Source organism: Camarhynchus parvulus, chromosome Z (genome assembly GCF_901933205.1).
Source record: "Camarhynchus parvulus chromosome Z, STF_HiC, whole genome shotgun sequence".
NCBI classification, from domain to species: domain Eukaryota; kingdom Metazoa; phylum Chordata; class Aves; order Passeriformes; family Thraupidae; genus Camarhynchus; species Camarhynchus parvulus.
The window spans coordinates 70115623-70131378 of record NC_044601.1 but is presented as its reverse complement, the minus strand read 5'-3'; the positions used below and the strand labels follow the sequence as shown (position 1 = coordinate 70131378).

Genomic DNA, 15756 nt, shown 5'->3' with positions numbered 1-15756 from the left:
GTTTATATTTTCTGGTGTGAATTATAAAAACATACATGCAAGTGACAGTTTTCTAGGGAAATAAAAGAGAAAGAAAAGCATGTAATAAAAGAAATTGAAAAATATATTGCCAACTAGAAATTCTCTATTGAGTTAACCGAATGTGGGAGGATATTTGAGTCAGATGATCCTAAAATAGACATTAAATATAAATAGAATTTGATGATTAAAAGACAAATCATTGAAAACCTATAGAAATAAAATCTGAAGACATTTCATTCTCAAGATTAATTTAAATCCAGACGAATTTTTTAAACACAAAGGTAACTTTAGGGCTACAAGAATATGCTCAGATTTATACTGAAATATACAGAAAAAATTTAAAAAACAAACAAAAACAAACCCCAAAAAACCAAAACCAAACCAAAACAAGGTTATTCCTTGGAATAGGTAAGATATTCTTCCAGTGTCCTCCCAGCCCAAGGATTTTAACAACCTGACTAAAATGCACAGAATGAACATGCATATAGATTGCCAGCTGAAGTGAGCTCAAGCATGACATAATAAATTGACAAAAAAGAGATGAGAACTACAAACAGTAATTTGGGCAATTCAAGCTTGGTAAGTATAAAAACAATTGGACAATATGTCCAATGTTTTTGTGCTCATGCCAAATCATTCCCTCATGCTCTCACACAGCAGAGATTTACGGGCAGAGCTGACAGGAAAAATTGGCTTTACACCCACGACAATTCTGTTCTAGCAGAGAAGGGGAATCTTGGCTGTTTATTTTACTCCTTGCTAGAGATCCAAGAGATTCCTCATATGCAGGACATGGGGGCTGACTATACTGCATCTCTCTCTACAAACCGGGTATACAGGAGCTCATGGCAGAGCAGGAAATACTTCTTGGAAGAAAAGACCACTGTAAAGGGCAGGTAAATCAATGACAGGAAGAGCAGGAATGGGCTTGTGGACACAGAGAAACTTTCAGCTGTTTTCCCTGAAGGAGCACAATGTATTCAGTAAAACACAAATTAAAATGAAGTGGTAAGAAAATAACGTTACATTTTAACCACTTGTATTCATCAAATGCTACTGCTGTTGCAAGAGAGGATATATACAATTTAACAAACAAAGCACTGGCATAACAGGGGTTTTGAGGGCACTGCTGCCCATTGATAATCAATTAATTCTGAATGCTGCTTAACCACAGAGTTCAGGGAAATCTGATGGACAAGGCAGCAGAGTCTTTGGTAAACGCCTGGTAACTCACAGAAATCTGTCCCACCTTTACAGGCCCCACTCTTAGAAAGTGCAGACTTGTCCTAGCGCCAGCACAGGAGAAGGAACTGCAGGAATGGCTCCATACAGGACTTGAGCAGGGAAACAATAACAAAATTCAACCTCAAGAAGAGCCACATCCTAAAAAGGGCAAGTGCTGCACACATAAAGGACTGCCAGGAGTCAAGCTGAGCTGGACCTTCCCCGGGTAGTCAAAAAAGGGTTTTCATTCAATCCTACACAGAAAAGGAGGACACGGAGACAAATGATGCTCCTGAACACCAGAGCTCAATGGGGAGACTGGACCTTCTCAGAGATGGAGATATTTTTAATATTCCATATGGGAAAGGTAGAAGTCTTTGGAGCTCAGCACAGTCAAGGTGAAGAAATTGAAGAAACTGGAAAATCTTCATCTGAACTTTTAAATTCCAGCAGGTATTTAAAGAACACACTGACCACATTACAGGATTGAAGCCAGCAAACAGCAAATCCAGCTTTGCCTGCTTCAGAGAGAACCTTTTCAGCAGGGCATTCCAAACACGGCTCCAAAACGAAGCACAAAGCATTAATCTGACCTTACAGTTGCATTAACTATGAAGGGAGATAAATTGAAACAAAAAGCCTCAGAAATTTAACCCAGGTAGATCATGCCACATGAAGCTGATATTCTTCTGGTAACTTTATTTTTTCAGAGTAAGGAAACAATGTGCATTTAACCCCTTTGGCTGTAATGAAGCACTTGCAGAAGCACAGTCCAGCTGTGCAGTAGCATACAGGACATAGAAAAGGAGAACAAAAAGGGGACACTGCAGTTCCTTCTGTTGTCCCAAAAGCACTCCTGCAAGGCAGGGCTGCACAAAGTTACCCATTCAAACTGAGGAACACAAAAACGAGGAGAAAAATGAGGAACTTGTGAAGGGTTAGACACAGTTACAGAGATGAAGGAGGTAACTGCTAGTCAGTCATTCCTCAGATCGACTGTACTTGGTTGTTTTAAATTTCCACATTAGGAAAATACTTTGAAAATGGTAATTTTGAACAGAATGATAATTTTTGCTGAAAGTCAGATAAATGATAGTTAAAACAGCACTTCTCAGTCCTTTATTTCAGCCACGTCTTCTGATGAAATATGAATCTGCAAAAGAACCTGTGCATGGTGCAGCCAAGCTTTAGGGAACAATATGCAATATTAGGCGCTGTCTCCAGGCCAGAAACACTGAGGTGCAGGCGCTTGTTCTCAGATTTTGCTTAGGAGACAAGCACACTATCCAGTTGCTAGACAGGTATGTAATGGTTCTAATTAGTGCTGCATTATGTTATACAGTTGTGTTCCAGTGTTCTTAATCCTTCCAAAGCCATGGAATAACAAAGAGTATATACATACCTTTTTGATAGTTTTTGTCTGCACAAGAGCAAGTTCTCTGTTCTCATCTGCTACATACAAGGAAAGTTTCACATACGGGTCACTGCAAAAGAAGACATCAGATTTAATGGCCTACCAAAGAGCACTGCAGAAGGAATTTTTCATTTAACTGGCTAACAACAGCACCTCCAAACACTTCTAGTGGACTTGTCTTCGGTGAAAGCTCAGAACTCTGGTAAGCTACTGACACATTGAAAATGAGTGTTTGAATGTTAAACCCTGCCCATAGCAGCAGAGATCATTCCCTGCAGCTCTGTCCCTGATCCCACACAGTTCCTGCCCACAAGCATGCCCGTGGCACTCCATTAAAACCAGGCAGGGAAAATGTGAGCCATGGGCTTTGGAAGAGCTGCAGCTAATCCCTGGAGGCTGACACAAGTGCATCAGGAAGTATTTGGAAGCAGTGGTTATAATTGTTTTGAACCATAAAACCAAGCTGCACAGTATCAGCAGTGATTCAGACAGACAGGGTAGAGAGCAACCTGCTGTAGTAGAAGCTGTTCCTGCCCACAGCAGAGGGTGGAACTGGATGGTTCCTAAGACCCCTTTCAACACAAACCATTCCATGGTTCTGTGCTCTAAGCTGGGACAAAGAGCATCCTGCAGGAACAGACGAACCTCACACAGGTACAACGTCAGGAGGTGGAACCAGAGCAGAGCCTCTGCTTGAAGGGGGAAATGGGTGCCTGAGTAAAAGCAGGACCCTGACCTGCTCTGGTGCTTCCCTGTCAAGGCTGCAGCACACTCTGCTGGATGGTGACCCAAGGTTTCTTGAAAGCATCAAAGAGAGACACTCACAATACCACCAGACACTCAGATTTACCAACCAAGTCAATGAAATGCTGATACTTTTTGAATTTAAGGAGCTATTTTGTGACAGTATCACTACAGAACAATCAGCACTTGCATGTTCATTACATTGGATGTTCCATGTATCGAATACAAAATGCCACAAAGGTGGAAACAAGAATAAACAAGACATCTTGTGGGATTGATTATTCCTATCAGTAGATGCACATAAATGCATCTACTTAATCTGCAATTAAGTCGAGCATTAAGCAGCAAGGTTTAGAAGAAAGTAAAGCATCATTGTGATTATAAAGAAATGCTGGTGCTGCTTTGAATTGCCTAATGTACCGTACTAATATTTACAGGTATCCTCCCAGATTTGGGTTATCAATCCATACTTGGGCAATGTTCTTTTCAGAAACCCTTAGAAATAGTGCAATTTTTTAGTGCTAAAATTCCCTGGATGAATCTTCTGCCTACAGAAAATGAAAACTGTGGCACAGTGGCAGAGATTATTTTTTAAATCTATTTCTATTTTAAAAAACTAGAGAACAATCAAGTTTATTACAAATTTCAGTAAGGAAATTTTGCTTTTACTGAACAGACTACTGACATCTCTGCCTGCTCTAAAAGTGGGACAAAGTGAGTCAGACTGAGCTGAGCAGCCAAGCTCTTGGTCCTGAAGGTGAAGTTGGAGTTTACCCAAACGACTGGATATTTGAGACTGTTTACTTACATGCATTTGTTTACTCAAAACGAACTGGAGAGCAAGGAAAGCTGACACTGCCCCAGGTGGAAGTGTCTCACACAGCCCTGCACTGCAGCCACCCGCTCTGCCCCCTGGGCTGCCCAGCCCCAGTGGCAGACCAGCTCTGCATGGAGCTTGCACAGGAACACAGCACAGAAGGGGATTTAAAAGGGCATGCTGGAAAAGCTCAGGAGTGTAAGTGACACTGGATGAGCAGAACGAAGCCCTTCCACTCACACAGATAACATGATGTAGCTGACATATGGAACTAACAGTTCTGCACCTTGCTAGGAAAGCTCGCTGCAGAGCTCACTTGGAGGAAAAGTACTGGGTTTGCCTGGGGAAGAGGATCAAGGATTCAATGTGGAAACATCGCAAAACAGAAAACTACAAGTGGAAAACTTTCTCTACATCAATTTTTACACTAGTACCAGGGCTAAAATGCCATCCTAGTGAAACCTGCAGCACAACAAATTGGCAGTCATGGACTGCTAGGAATCTGTTAATGTAGGAAATGTCCAAGTGGCATCTACACGGTGTTCTGGTAGAATCACTGTAACACCAGAAAATGGACACAGGAAATGAACTGCAAGCCTGGAGCCTGGGGACACTACAGATGGCCAGCCCATCCCCAGAGTTCCACTGGCAGCACTCAAACAGGGACACCAACACAGGGGCACGACAGACTGACAGAGAGTCGCCCAATGCAGCCCAAGAGGTGACCCAAGGGAAGCCACAGTGATAATAAACCTACATGTAGAGCAACAAAGAGAAATTTCAAAGCACCAAGTCATGTTTAAAAGAGAAATGAGCCCAGTCACCATCAGACCAGTGACTGGAGATGAAGAGGAGTTGATTTGTGGACACCTATCTAAAATGCTCCTCGCTACAAAATCGAAAACTATTAAAAGCACCAAATCTCATCTATCCGAACATGACTGGCCAAAACCTAAAGAGAACATCAGTGCCTGCCAAGATCAGGAGAACCTTGAAACTGATAACAGTTCTCTAGATAATAAAAGGGAACCCTAATAAAATGATACTAATAATCAAAGTTATATTAATCATAATCACAACTTAGTACAAAGCAAGTTTGGCAGAACAGCCATCAAAACAATCTGAGGCTTTAAGAAATCCTTTTCCTGACCTCAGGAATCCCTCAGACATCCAGAATTAGCTATGTGCCGTGGTTTTGTCAACTTGCAGTATTTGGCATTTTCTTAAAGCTCATGCAACTGCAGATATATAATTATCATCTTTCATTTGAATCTCAGTATGAAAAGGCAAGCTTCCAGCTCTTCTTCTGGAGGACAATAAAAGCACTGATGACTTAAAAACTCCAGCAAAAAATCTCGAGAAAGATCAGCCTCCTTTAAAAATCACATTACTTTAGAGCAGTGTGAAACTGGGGCCAATGAACAGCGTCCCATTTGTTCACTTGAGTCTGGAATCACATTTGCTCTATACTTTTGAAACAGTTTTGAAAGCAAGTCTCAAACTAGCTTCTGCCAGTGACATGATGTATTATTTACTTATTTTAAGCTCTAAAAGAAGGGGGTGGAGAGCACAGGCACATGTGGAAGAACAATGGAACTATCAAGGCCTACATGGCTCTATTTTTATTTTAAAAGCTGAAACCGCCTCCCCACATATAAAATTTAGTAACACTTGTTATGCAAGTGCGTGAATGCCAGGCTTGTCACATGCAGGCAAACTTTGCATTTCAAAATAGCCTGACTAGTTTCCTTTGAAACAGTCTTGCACAAGATAATTTTGCTTCTGTAAGAAATACACAACCATTCCCTTTGTGCTGCCCCTTTTCTGCCTCACATATCTGAAAGAACTGATCAGCAGCTCCTGTAATTCTGGCTGCAGAAATACCAGCACACTCCAACATGAAGGCAGAGAAGCCTCTTTCTCTGATTCTTTCCCTGGTCTTGAGGAGACCACTCTTTGGCTATCAGTTAATCTTCATCCATCCACTCTTCCCACCCCTCACTCCATCCAGCCTAGCTGCACTCTCCTCAGTGCAGGTATACATAGAACAACACCCTTACTGAGCCCTTAAGGTATGTGCCTCTTTGTACTCCTAAGTCAAAGAAATCGAATGTTTCCAAAATCCCCAAAATGAGCACCTTCAGATTTCTGCCAAGAACAGGGAAGACCTCAGGCCACCTCCTCCCCACGGGACTGGATGGCTGAGGGCTCTGGTTTTGCCTGCTCTGGGGATCCCTCCACCTGTGGGCAGGTTCGGAGGCAGATGTGCCCAGTACTCAGCACTGCAGGGACCGACCTGCTCCACAGGGACACGCTGGCAAACCTGCAGACTGGGGGCTGTACAGGGGAAATGTGCTTTTACACACATCATGCCTTCAAGAACACCAAACTCTTACAAACTCAGATCCGTAATGTACACTGTCTTCAAAAACATTCATCTCAAGGAGTCTCCACAAAGTTATGGGAGCCCTTGGATAGCAGTTAACATCAGGGCTGAAAAGCAGGTTATGCTTGGCAAAAGGAAATTCTGTGAACCTGGAAATGTTTTTCAGAATCATTTAATCATACTTAGAGAAACTCTGGCTGTGCATGCACTTAGTGGAGCTTTAAAAATTCCAGATTTTTTTTAACTCCAATGTTTTGCTTAGTCACTTTTAGATCCAAAGAGATGAAGGAAACAAATTCCCAAAACATGCATCTTCAAAGAAGATTAGAATTATAATGAGACACTTCTAACCAAGCTTTATGGAGAGCAGTAAAAACAATGTTCTAAGGCAGAGCCTCTTACAGTCGCTGTCATTTTATCCCTATAACCATTCCCCGGTGACTTTCCCCATGCTGCACAGTAAGGAGAAGTACAAGAAGAATACACAGCAATTAACTACAAGGAATACTCCAGAGCACACTGCCTGTGTTTGCTCCCTGGCTTTATTTTAGCACGAGCCTTCTGGGTTTCATCTTTCTGCCTTTACTGAGTAACATCCATTAAGAGTTTTTCTCAAAGAGAAGGAAGATTTTGACCTCACTGTCTTACAAGTCTCATGTCCTGTGACACAAAGTGTCCAATACACAAGGATAAAGGAATATCAGCTTCAGAAAAGAAAACAAAACCTTACCTTATCCTTCACCACAAAGTCAAACTTGCAATCCACTGTGCCTAAGCATCCCAAAATCTCATTCCTCCATACCAAATCCCAGAGTCGTTTTACAGACCTCCCACTTCCCTTCTAGTGTTTTATTTTGCAAAGAAAGGCTCACACTTCTGACTCTACAAGAAATGTAGCGAGGCTTTAGCAAAGAGCTGCTAGAGATAATGACTCACATCACAGACAGCTGCGAAGAAGTGCCTGTGGGTGAAAAAAGGAGTTAAAAATTATACCTCAAACCCCACCTCCAGTGTCTCCACCTTCCTTTACCATGTGTTGTTCTAATAAGGAGTAATGAGATGGATTCCTTTTGTATTCCTGCTCTCTTGGAAGTCTCCCAGAGCATAAAGAATATTTTAATCTTCCAAAACAGATGGAAGTGTAAATATGGGTTTTTTTTCCTCCCTGAGGCCATTTTTTTCCGCAAAGGTTAAATGAATGCTCTAACAGAATATGCATACATCAGCCCCTGGAGCTGAGGGGCTGATGTATGCATAGATCTTCCTATGCCATTTCACACTCCCAAAATATCTTAACAAGTTCCAAAATTCAGCGGGGGTGGGGAAGGAGAGAGAGAACTCCATGACACCTGGCTTTTGGAAGAGAAAAGCTCAGCACAGTAGTTCTGCCTTAAATATTTAAGACCAAAATATTTTCCTTAGATTACTTTATTGACATGCCCCTTTTTTCCTTTTAAAGATACCAGATTCAGGTTAACTCACAGCTCACAGTAGACAGCAAGCAGGTAGGAAAGCTGAGGAGCTGAATGCAGAAGCTTCCTTTCTTCAAGTAACAAGAAACATTTTATGTTTCTGTATTTGTACAATTTTTCCACTAAGCAACTATCTGATGAGAATTATTTTTCACTATGACATTATAACTGTCAGGAGTTATTACCAAATCCTCTTATAAAGTAGCAAGACCACATCTTCGAAAAAGCAGCGTTTCTCCATTTAAAGCTCCTGAAATATATACCCGGTGCATCCTAAAGACCATGTAGAAATGGGTAAAAAGCTGCTGATTTCAGTGGAAAACCTGACAGCCTAATTCGGTCGGAAGCCATCAGGTACCGGTTGGCGGCGGAAGCGGCGGAAACGCTCTGGCGCCCTCTGCTGCCAGGCACAGCCCCGGGCCCGCCCGCACCGATGTAAGGGACGCACGGATACCCTGCGCCCACACCTGGCGGCCCAATATTCATTTCACACACCTGTATGAGCACCAACATGACGGTTTCACAAACAAAACTATCGATTACCCAGCATATTTCTGCCCTGCAGCCAGCAGTGACTGCACTCATCTCAGCATCTGCCCCCAGCTGCTCCCTGCACCCCACGGCTTTTATGGGAGCACACTTCGTTCCCCAGGGAAAGCACGAGCCACGTGTGCTTGCTCCTTTCTTTCCTTTCCCACACTGGTAATAACACTTAATTTCCACTACACTGGGAAAACTTCCACTGCAAATCAGCTAGAAAAACGAAAAAGCAACAACAGAGTATGAACTCTCCCCTAGTTGAGCAGCTGCCCTCTAGTCAAGTGCCTCTGGGAATTCAGTCCCAGCTCTGTTCTACCTCCAGGACCTCCCTCGGCCAGGACGCACACAGCACTCTCCCTCTGGCACATGTGCAAGTGCTGAAGAGGCATTCAGGAGCCAGATTATTTTTTTAATAGTTTGATTCATTTGTGATAGCACCTCCCTTCAATGGATTTGTCTCTGCTCGTCAGGGGAGCCATGGGTACAAGAAGGGGAACAGGCTGTTATCCAACCCAGTTCCAACGCAGCACACGCTGGAGGAGATAACTCCAGATCCAGTTTTCCCAATAGTTAAAACCAGACATACCATAACTCAAAGTGGACTAGAAAAGTGATAACAGACTTAAAATAATAGGTACAGGGTAAACATCTGCTATCTTTGTCACCTGCAAAGCCACAGCCACATGTGCTCTCCTCCCATCATGAACCACAGTGACAGAACACACATGAATTAAAGAATTCAGCCACATTTCAAGCAGCCTTGCTCACAAAAGGAGTATACAGCATGACTTACAATCCTACCAGCAGCCTGGAGCCTGCCTTCCCCAGCTCCATCATGGATCCTGGACACATGAAATCAAACCAGAAAAAGGGCTTTTCAGAAAAGAGCAGGTAAAAGCAATAAACCCAGAGGCAACCCATACCTAACTCCTATGCCATTAGAAGCACAGCTCCCTGACAATGAAAAACATCTGCAATTTTAACTGAAAAGCACCTTACATTTTCAACTTCCAGACAGCCACAATTTTCACTTACTTCATGATTTAGAAGGCAAAATACAGTAGCCAAGGCACCCCATCAGCTGTACCTTTATGGGATACACACTGTCTAAGTTCACCCACTACTTGGATTCTTGTATGAAATTTATTAAGACGCTTCAATTAAGAAGTTGGAAGGAGATAAATATCAAACATTCAGACATGTAAGCTGACACTAAATTCACAAAATCCCAATCTGCAGTATCTACAGTTCGCCATCAGTACACATCACAGACTTGTAATTTTACAGGGCAAAATATAAAGCAGGTTACAGACCCCCACTTACATCTACACTAACCAGCCCCTTGTGCCCACCTCCACTGCACCTATGCAGATGAAATGCCCCACATTTAACCATCACCTCAGGGTGCTCACACTTACTAATCCACTCTACATTCTAGTTGCTTTGAGTCACTGCAACTGCAATTCCATTAATTTCTGAACTATTAGGAGAATCATAGGAAACTATGAGGTTGGAAAAACCCTCCAAGATCACTGCGTCCAGCACAAGTCCATGTCCCCAGGTGCTACATCTAAATGGCTTTTAAATCCCTCCAGGGATGGGGACTCCACCGCTGCCCTGGGCAGCCGTGCCAGGGCTGGGCAGCCCTTTTGGGAAAGACATTTTCCCTAATACCCAACCTAAACCTCCCCTGGCACAACCTGAGCCCTCTCCTCCTGTCCTCTGGAAGCAGAGCCTGACCCCCACCCAGCAGCACTTTCCTGTCAGGGTGCTGTGGAGAGCAAGGTGGTTTTCCCTGAGTGTCCTAAGATATCCTTACTTGCTGTTAAAAAGATTTCCTAAGTCAAGAAGTCCAAAAAAGCAAACTCAAGAGCACTGAGATTTCTTTACTGTTACAATCTTCAGAAGAAAAGTACAAGTTCCTCCAGTGCTCTACACTGTAAGAGACTTTCCTTAGATTTAATCAAGAAGGAAATGGCTTTTGGACTCTGCAAGCCCACAGGCAGTGTTTTATAATGGTAAAGTTGATTAAAAATGGGCAGGACAACCCACTGAGAGGCAAAACACAATGTACACCTTGTAGCCAATCCTGCACAGTCAGGCAGGAACAAAGTAACTGTTCTGCTCCAGTCTGAAGCCCTGCACAGCTCCACCACGCGAGGCACAGCAGCTGCTGGGGCGGCCACTCTGCAACACCGTGTTTTCACATCGCTGCACATTAACTCATTTGAAAGATTCAAACAAATTTAAAAACACATGTAGGGAATATGTTTTTAACTCTGTTTTTATGGAAATCCTACTCATCTTGAGACCAATTTCCTTAAAATATGTTAACGACTACATCAATAGGATTCAGTACTAATTACACTTGGATTTAACTTCATGCATTTTGAAAGATGAAAGTTATGTTGCTTATGGTCAGCATCAAAAACTGTTCTTCAAAACAACACATTTGGAGAAAGAAAGTAAAAAAACTTTGGCATACTATGTTCTGCACACAGCTACCAAAGGAACGCTTGTTGCAAATTTCACCCAAAATACTAAAGTTGATTAAACTTTTAATTGCTGCTTTCATGTAGTTTTAAGCTAGATACACAAGCTAATGAACAATTTGTAAGCATCATTAAATAAATACAGGAAAACCCACAGGGAGGCTTATTCATACATTAAGAAATTAGTCATTTCAATAAAAGCTAAAATTGGATACCACTAATTTCCAGCAGATAAAACCCTTCTAAGTAGATTGGAACACTTGCAGTAGAGCATTTTGTCATGCTTAGGCTTACGAGAGCAGGAATGTCAAGCCCAAATTAACCGTCAGAAAATTACTGGGTTTGGGTTCATTTTAGCTTCAGAACCAGCTTGTCCCCCAGCTATTCCTGGCTGGGTTCTGCAAGCCTGGGCCTTGAGCTGCTTCCTGGGCTGGCAGAGCAGAGGGAAGGAGCGGGCAGGAGCAGCCAGAGCTGCATGACAGCTGTGCCAGCGCACGCCCAGCACCTGCAGGGCCCTTGCCCTGCCCGGCTGATCATGTTCCAAGCATCACAGGTGCTGCACAACACCCACCTGGCTCCAAAGATGTCCTTCTTGGCCAGATCGATGCCAGAAACCACCTTCACCCTGAGGATTCGAGACTCCTCCTGCAGCAGAAAAGAAATAAATGGGTTTAATGTTTATTCTCTATGCCATTTTGCAGCTCAGCAGCTGGCAAGAGGTTAGCAGATAGCAGGAGTCTCTCCTAGGGAGGATTTGGAAAAGAACCACCTCTTGGAAGGCTTATCTGAGCCCAACCATGAGGAGTATTCGACTCCAGTCAGAGCTGTTAAGAGTTCAATAAAGGCAGAGCAGAAGTAGATAACAGTAATAACATCACAGCAATAATACTGTAACAATAACAGCAATAAAAGTAGAAGAATATTTGCTGAACAGGGCCATTTCACATCCTGAGTGATCCATATACCACAAATTCATTCTGCATTGACACTGAAACTTTTCAAACACAAGGGAAACTATTCATAACATTTTAGTAACGAGAGATGTCTGTAGTGTAAAAATCGAGGATGCACAGTTAAAAATAAATACTTAAAATGAATTTTGTAGGCCTGTCTCACCACCTTGGTGTATGTGGAGAGCTCAAAATCAGCATTCACTGACAGATGGCAAGTCCTGCAGATGCACATCACTGGAGCATCAGCCTGATGCTCAGTTTATCATTTCACTGCGTGAAGCGCCTGAGGAACATCACTAAAAATGGTCTTTTTTCACTTTGGTTTTTTTCACCGTGTTTGAGCAACAAGAAGAGGCCACCAAAACAAAACCTGGAAAGTCTTCTACAGAAACAGGTTCTGCAGTCCCCCATATCAGTGATACCTTCTCTCCCCTGATAAGCCTCCCAGAGCTGCAAGATACTGGATTCAATTACAGTAACTTGAGACTGTTCCTTGAAGCCTGTTCAGAAAACAATTACACTTTCCCACAGGTTTCTCCTGGTCTGTTTGCTTTAGGCAGCTGATAGTCAGACACAGCTTTGTGTCAGCTGTCTTGGCACAGATTTCTCCAGCTGTGAGGAAGGTCAGGACCAGCTCCAGAGTAAAGCCATACCCAGGCAGCCCAACTCATCCCTCTGGAAGGAGGCACAGACAGAGGATCAGAAAACAACAGTCTCATTGAACCTGTCGGCAGGGCAAGTTCCACCCTGGCACAAGTCCTGCCCGAGGAGCTGGGCTGCAGCAAAACAACACTTGAGACACAAACCCTGCCTGTAAACCTGGCATTTGGTATTCTCCCCAGCAGCACTTAACACCACAAGGTACTTTCTAAATAGGGAACAGGATTTTTTCCCCCAAAAGAGCCCAAAGCTTACCTGAGAGGTGACAAAACAGCCATGTGAAAAAGAACAATCCAATGGACTCACATTAGTGGACATTTCCTACACACCATGTGCCTGGTTTTCTAGAGCAGTTTTAATATACAAAAGGCAATGAACTTGCAAATTGCGATCAAGATAATTCCTTCAATAAGAGAAGAGAGCATAGGAAAAAAAAAAGCAAAAACTCAGACTGCTCAGACCCCACTGAAGTAGAGCTACAGGGGAAGTTGCAATAGTTGTTTCTATCTGAGTGCTACTCAGATTCCCTCTAGCAAAGTCCAACACCAACTTTGCTAAAGTGGCATCTTTCTCCTCCTGAGGGCACCTCTGCATATTAACTGATTCAAAAGAAATCAAAGAAAAACCCAAACAAACAAACAATCCCCCCACCATCTTTGAAAGAGGAAAAAATGCAAGAGGAAGTCCCAGTGCTGGAGGATCCCTAATTGAGTTCTGCAAGATACAAAAGGTGATGCTGCAGATGATCTAAACAGATGCTCAAAAACATACCTGAAGGGTCACATCCACTTTAATGATCCCAGAAGCTACGACCCTGTTCCCTCCTGCCAGAAAGCTCTCAGCCTCTACTCAATATTCCAATTTAACAAGCAGAACAAGTGCTTTTGCAAATGTTTGCTCTAATTTTCACATGCATGAAATATGAATACATATATATGTAATGTTTAAAAAAAATTAAGCCACTTCCTCAGTTAGTGATGAGGTCTACCATATGCACCATATGTATTAACTTTTGCTGACTCCTTGTATCTCAATTTCGTCCTTTATTTCCAAGTGTGCTGTGTCTAGGTAAAAAAGGAGTTAAATGATTACAGCAACAGCGAGGTGATCTCACCTCATTGTCCATGAAAAAATCAGATAAAGGATTGCTTGGCTGGGCACAGCCTGAGACTCACAGAGTACCAATTACCTGATGCAGGTTTCCACCCAGCCCTCTCTGAAAAGACTCTACAAGAAAATTGGGATTTTGGTTGGTTTTTGTTATAAGCCCAGGGCCCAATGACAGGATCACTAACCAAAGAAAAATTCTGTGTGAGAAGACCCAGGATCCAAATCCCAAATAATAAAGGGATCCCCAGCACAAGCAGAGAATGGGATAAGGAGACAGATTGAGAGGATTAAGAAGAAGTGGGGATCTGACATGGCAGACAGTGAGGCTGAAGGATAACAAGCGTACAGCTGGAGTCCTAATTTTCAAGTAAACAAACAAGAGCCAGCAAAGCAGGATAACCAGGCTGATCAGAGACACAGCACAGCTCAGAGGGACTCGAGTCAGGGAAGCAGGTACACACACGGCAGGAACAAGGCTCCCTGGGGAGGAGCCACACAGAGGGAAATGAGGGCTTCCTCCAGCACCAGTGGCTGACCGACCACAGACACCCTGCTGCACTCTAAAAAAGCACTTGCTTAATTAGCCTGGCCGTATCTTCAAAAGCAAAGAGATGCCAGAAGCAATGGTGCAACCGTGAGTTCTCTCAGCTGAACAGCTTCAGGTCCCACATGAACTGACACTGCTGCACACACACACAGACTCAAACAGTCCAGACCACAACCCGATCCACACAAAAACTGCACAGCACAACTTACTGGCAGTTAAGTACCCTGACTGAAAGACTTCCATCAGTGATCAATCACCTAACAAATTTTAAAGAGCAATTTCCCAACACAAGCTCCCATCTTCTGGCAAGACCATCTGATATCCTTTGAGTCAGCAAGCAGTGGAGGCAACTGCACACTACAGGGCACAATCTTGGGATACTCCTTGCCTTCTCCTGCACCCAAGAGGCCAGCACCCACCCTCATCTGCTTATCATCCCACCCCATCCTTCCATGAGCAGCCAAATTCTCCTCCGTGCAACATCACAGAGATCAGGATGCAGGAAACGGCAACCTGGGAACAGTTAAGGGGAGATAAGTCTTCAGAAGCCACTTGCCACTTGAGTTGCCATTTGCCAAGAGAGAATCTTTGGTTCTGCCCAGAGTTGAAACTACACAACAGAAAGACGTTGTCTGGTGATGAGGCTAAACTACATTCACCTGTGCAGGAAGCGAACACCTGACTGCAATTTTTGTGTTCCACTGAATTCCCTGTGTTTCGTAAAGCACATATCCTAAGCTGCTTTTTGAAGCACAGTTTGAAAGAGAAGTTCAGCTCACCCCACAGAGATATTTTTCTATCCATCCTATTTCAACCTTGCCTGGAGCATATTGAGCCTGGAAGGGGCTCCAGGTGCTGCCTCTCCCTACTCTGGGTGGCTCCTGCTTCCCCAGGCCAGGCTGTGCTCAGTGCAGCCCCAGAGCCGATGCTGCAGCTCCATTCCTGCCTGGCTCAGGTTTGGCACCTACAGTGCAGAACACAGGCAGGGATTCCAACAAGTGCTGTCCTGAGCACTGTGACTCAATCCACTGGCTGCTGGGAACACGAGGCTGTGTGTGCAGGTGGGGATGGCGGTAGGGCTGGCAGCATGTTGGCAGCTCCCTGTGGACATTCTAGCAGCTGTCCCTGCCCACGCTCCTGTCCTGCCCCCAGACATGGCCTCCCCAGCTGCTGCAGCAGCCTGCCCTGAAGTGCCCGGTTACCTATTAGTGCTGAGCTCCACTGCGCCGCACATCCACACCGACTTCTGCTTTGTCCAATCATTAACACAAAGTTTACATATTCCTGCCTTCCCAAAACATGGCAAAGGTTACAGAGTTCTCCTCTCTGCTGAAGGAGAACCTCTACACAGTTCGTGCTCTCTTAGCTGCAGTTCA

The 15756-nt window shown here is 43.7% G+C and overlaps 1 protein-coding gene across 2 annotated transcripts in view; it reads right to left on the bottom strand.

Moving 5' to 3' along the window:
• NEDD4L (NEDD4 like E3 ubiquitin protein ligase) overlaps window positions 1–15756 on the bottom strand; it is an 80171-nt gene that overhangs the window by 48389 nt on the left and 16026 nt on the right. For both annotated transcript variants that reach the window (XM_030968173.1, XM_030968174.1), the window contains exons 2-3: window positions 11682–11755; window positions 2648–2729 (exon numbers count right to left, since the gene is read on the bottom strand). In XM_030968173.1, the coding sequence (XP_030824033.1) occupies window positions 2648–2729; window positions 11682–11755 (156 nt within the window). The remainder of the gene's footprint in view (window positions 1–2647; window positions 2730–11681; window positions 11756–15756) is intronic.